General features: G+C 40.5%; 1 protein-coding gene across 1 annotated transcript in view; it reads left to right on the top strand.

Annotated features, from left to right (window-relative positions):
- Positions 1-362, top strand: part of LOC102845350 (actin-related protein 3-like) — a 105,656-nt gene extending 105,294 nt beyond the window's left edge. Inside the window, exon 14 of the mRNA XM_006895136.1 lies at positions 268-362. Within this exon, the coding sequence (XP_006895198.1) occupies positions 268-362 (95 nt within the window). The remainder of the gene's footprint in view (positions 1-267) is intronic.
- The last annotated feature ends 4,635 nt before the right edge of the window (positions 363-4,997 follow it).

The following is a 4,997-nucleotide window of genomic DNA, read 5'->3' as shown; positions in this document are numbered from 1 at the left end:
ATTTTAGTAAGAAAAAGTAGTCAGGGACGAAACAACGGTAATCATTTAAACAATCCCCTACCCTACGCCATTGCTTAGAATCAATAGTTCCTTCTTGTGGAAACCATGGGCAAACATCTTCTAAAAACAAGAAAAATTTCTTTAAATCTTTTTTAGTTACCCTTATACCTCTTTGCCTTGAGGAAATCCTTGATCCCCTTTACGAACAATTCATGTTCACTTAATCCCTGTCGCATAATTTCGCTGCCTCTCGTGCCTCTCTCACAGGGCGGGTAATCCTGTGGCGGCAGCTCCGTGCCTGTCTCTCAGGGCGAATAGTCCTGCGGCTGGCAACAATGCGAGTCTGCACTCGTGGTCCCTGACTCACGGCGACTCAATGGATGGGCCGGCCGGTCACTTCTAGCGGGCAGTGTTCATCGTCCTTCCTCGTTCCTGGGGCCCCACGTTTGGGCGCCAATTATGCCCCGGCCAGCGGGGACATTCAACGGTGACCCTAGGAGAGGAAGAAAGAGAATGGGGGGCCCAGGAGACAAAGAGACATTGAGACAAGATGGAATTTCCAATCAAGTCTGGCAGCTGAACTTATTAACCTTTTTCACCACCTGGGGACTCTGGATAAAGGGAAGCTACCTAGATTTGTAAGGAACAAAAATTCATCAGGCTTCCGTGTTGGGAAGTCCCTTCCTGGGGTAGCGTGGAGAATGGATGGGGATGGGAGAGAATCTAATGCTGGAGAAAATGCACAACTGAGCATTGTCATGGAGAGCAGTGCATGGGGCACCTGCTAATAAAGAGGACAGGGGCAAAAAAGGCAATCAAAGCAGGTTCTAGGAGTCTATCGGGACAAATCGAGTTAGGCTAACATTTGACAAGAAAGAGGACTTAATTTAGCACAGGGTTGCTTTTATTTTGATTTACTTGCAAAACCTTGGAAAGCAGATGAAATGCCACATGTGAGATGAGGACTAAGGGCCTCCTGCTGCTGTCCTTGTTTCTGGAAGTATCGTATCTTTCAGAGATGGTGTCAGTTCACTTTAGATTGGACAATGTCTACTAGGTCAGAGTGGTCAAGGGCTGTAGAATTTTATGGTACTGACTCCCTCAACATTTGAAGCCATGCAAGGTTAATCACACCTCCAGGTTTTTGTCTGAATTCTGGATTGAGTGACTTTCTCTTTCTGTGTGGCAGGCCTTGGACATTTACTATTTGCTTACTGACTTTCACAAGGTAGGGATGGTAAAAGTTTAGGTGGAAAAAGTGTTAGTCACTATGGGCTAAAGAGAAATATCTAGGATAGCTCTCATTCATGGGCCAGAATGGTTAAATAAAGAATTAAAAAAATTGGGAAAGGGGAAACATATTAGGTCTCGTGAGTTAGAGTTGTTTGTAGAATTTGAGGGAGATTTTGGTCTGGAGCTGGAATTTCATCATATGGGTTGGAGGTACAAGGGTTGAGAGAAAAAAAGAAAGCAGGAATCACAGATTTGTGTGAATGATGGAGTAAGTGCTAGAGTATCAAAAAACAGAGCTCCTGAGGTATTAATTTTTATCCAAATGAAGAGAAGTCTATGAACATAATAAATACATCTAAGTGAGAGAGTAGAGTGGGAAATGTGCCTTCCTGGAGATGAAAGGGTAAGAAGAAATGGCCATCCAACAGTGTCAAAGCAGATGAGAATTGAAGGAACCATTTGACAAGGCATCCTCAGTAGAGAAGGTTCAACTTGTCTATTTTGAGCTGAAAGGTTTATGTCAGAGATGAAATTTATATTTCTGGTGGGATAAATGGATTAAGAAATCTGCAATGAAGGGTGTTTCTTATGTGATTGGGCTCATTCTGATCATCACCGTATTTTCAACGAATAATTTTACAGTTTTAAAAGTACTGGTAGTGGCAACTACTCATTTTAAGAAAAGAAAATTTCTATCAGGACAAAGAGAAACAAAAACTCAGATAAAAAAAAATCTACAATCTTTTTGTCCATTGAAACCACTAGAACATGTTAACATTCTCAAGTTAGTGTATGTCTTCGACATTTTCCATATTTTCTCATTCTCTTTTTCTCTTTCACATATGCATATGCATATGCATATTTAATGAATATGTATGCTAGGGAGCTCTGGTGGCTGGGTGGTAAGAAGCTACACTATCCTAGAAAGAGAAGGTAGGGCAATCTCCTCCTATGCAAGTAAGTAACTGCCTCTGAAAACCTGCTGGAGGGTCACCTATGGGTCTATTTTGACTCGACAACACACAACAACAACAACAACAAAACATACACATATATTATGATTAACACCATGGGATCAAATAACTTTGCAGCTTATTTCAGCTTAATGAACTCATTGTATGCCATTAAGAAGCAACAGAATTTCTCTTAGTGACTATAACTGATGTCGTATTATTGAGCATTTAAGGTTTCTTTTAGAAATAACATTATAATGAAATACTGCACGGTTCAAAATTAGGAAAGGAATGCGTCAGGGATGCGTCCTGTTCTCCATACCACTTCAGTCTATATGTGGAACAGACCATTCAAGAGGTTGGGCTTGTGAGGAAGAGAGTGACATCAGGATTGAAGAAGACTTATCAACTATCTGCGTTATGCAGATGATATAACCTTGTTTGCTGAAACTGAGGAGGCCCTGAAGCATTTATTACAGAAGGTCAAGTATTATAGTCTTTAATAGGGATTGAAGCTTAACATCAAGAAGACAAAGATTCTCAACACTGTGCCATTGGCCATTGGCAAGCACCATGATAGATGGAGAAGAGATTGAAGATGTTAAGAATTTCAACTTGCTTGACTCCACAATCATCATTCTTGGCAAAAGCAGTCAAGAAATCAAAGGACAAATTGTACTCGGGAAGTCTTCTGTCAGGGACCTCTCCAGAGTGCTGAGGAGCAATGATGTCAGTCTGGAAACTAAGACATGCCCCCAATCCAGGCCATGGTATTCACAATTATGTGCTATGTATCAGAGAGCTGGACAATGACTAAGGATGATGGAAGAATTGATGCCTTGAAGTTGTACTGGAGAAGAGTCTTGAACATACCATGGACTGCCAAGAAAACAAATAGGTCTGTCTTGGAGAGGGTGAAACCATGTTTCTCAATGGAGGCTAAGATTTTGAAGCTCTGTCTCACATACTTTGGGCACATGGCCGGGGAGATTAATCCTTGGAAAAGGATTAATCCTTCACGCTCAGAAGGGTGGAGAGACAGCACAGGAGAGAAAGACCAGACGAGCTAGATTGACAAGTTAAGTGGGGCGATGGGATTAGGTGTATCAGAGTCAGTGAGACTGTTTCAGGATAGGGCAGGATTCAGATCTGTTGTACACAGAATTGCTATGTGTCATAAGCAACTCAATGACACATAACAACAACAACAATGAATACCGTTATAGTCCAAAGAGTTAATTAGATCTTTAAGTCAATTTCCTAAAGGAAAAATTGGAGTTTCAGAGAGCATTTGCATTTTAATAAACTAGAGTTAGGGTCCACCTGTTTATACACTATAAATAAGAAATATGGAAGATATTCTTTAAGTCATGATTTGTGAGAGTGATAATCCTTCACCATTCCAATGAAACCTATATATAGAGTACGATGCCTATTTATATAAAATGACTATGAAAAGATTTACGGAAAATTCTGATAGCAACTTCACACCAAGGAATTGGCTAGGAATCAAAATTAGCAGGGCCAAGAAAAATCTCCCTTTCAGACACTTTTGGATATTCATCTAGATATGTAAAACTTATCTGTGATAACTTTTTAAATTCATTTTTGCATTTGTCTAAAATTCGATCTTAAGGTATTCACTGTTTCTTAACTATTATTTTGAGGACAATTTTATTGCTTGTTAGTGGAATACTTTACAGCTGATGAGAACTGACTGGTCAAAAGGCATTTTCAGTTTTCCTTGTTGGAAGTGCTCCATCTTCAGGGTGGTCTGAGCTGAAGATGAAGGTCTCATTGAACAGCTTTGCAGTGGTTCCTTAGCGCATGCTTATTGAACGGTTTTATCTATTAACTCACTGAATACTTAACAAGAATCTGCTCTGAACCAGGTACTCTTGTGAGCACTGGTGTGTAAAGCAGATGACTCACTGGTTTTTATGGGGTAGGAGATTCTCACAGAAAGTGAATTCAAAAAGCCAAGATGTCGTCAGATGATAATGAATGTCATGGTGGCAGCAGCAGCAGATTAGTGTTGTGATAAATGTGATGGGGTAATTACAATGGGGCACATCTTATGACTGAAAAGGTTATATTTGATCTGAGAAGAAGGTAGCCTTTGGAAAACCTGAAGGAGGAGTGCTGTTAGGAGAGGAATGCATGTGAAGAGATCCCAAAAGGGACCAAGCTGAGTATGTTTGAGATACAGAAAGAAGACCCAAGTGTGTGGGCTTATAGTGACTGTACAGAAAGTAGTTAGAGATTAGAGGAAGAGGCAGACAGGGAAAGTGATAAGGCTCCATGAAGACCACAGTAAGGAAATGAGATGCTTTCAAAGTGTGGTGAGAAGATTTACTATTTTTAAATTATTTTTTGCCAGTGAGGTTGTAAATTTTTTTTGAATATTAATAATTGCATGTCATCTTTGCCTCCATCACATGATATTATTAGCACTCTAAAACTATGTACAATTTCACTGGGGCAAAAAAAAAAGTAAACCTCATCATTTTTTGAGTGAGTCCAGTTTTTTTACTTTGGCAAGGGGTAAAGGAAATGGGAACGATCCAGCAGGGACCTAAAAAGATGTGGTTATAGATGGCAGCGGAGGCAGAGACAGCATGGTGAGCGGCGGGAGTAGTGAACCACTTAAAGCAGGGCCATTATGGCCTCCTACAGACTTCAGCTTATTGATAATTGAACACTTAAACAGTTGATGACTGGCCCTCAGTGAAGATTGAGGCTCAACAACAGGAATTCAAGGATTCCCAAGGAGGAATGGGTGAGTCTCGTGGCTTCCAACCCTTCCCGCAG

This window comes from Elephantulus edwardii, unplaced genomic scaffold, assembly GCF_000299155.1.
Source record: "Elephantulus edwardii isolate Elephantulus edwardi_28Jun2011 unplaced genomic scaffold, EleEdw1.0 scaffold00160, whole genome shotgun sequence".
NCBI classification, from domain to species: Eukaryota; Metazoa; Chordata; class Mammalia; order Macroscelidea; family Macroscelididae; genus Elephantulus; species Elephantulus edwardii.
The sequence above is the reverse complement of the archived record's forward strand: the minus strand, read 5'-3'. Positions and strand labels throughout refer to the sequence as shown.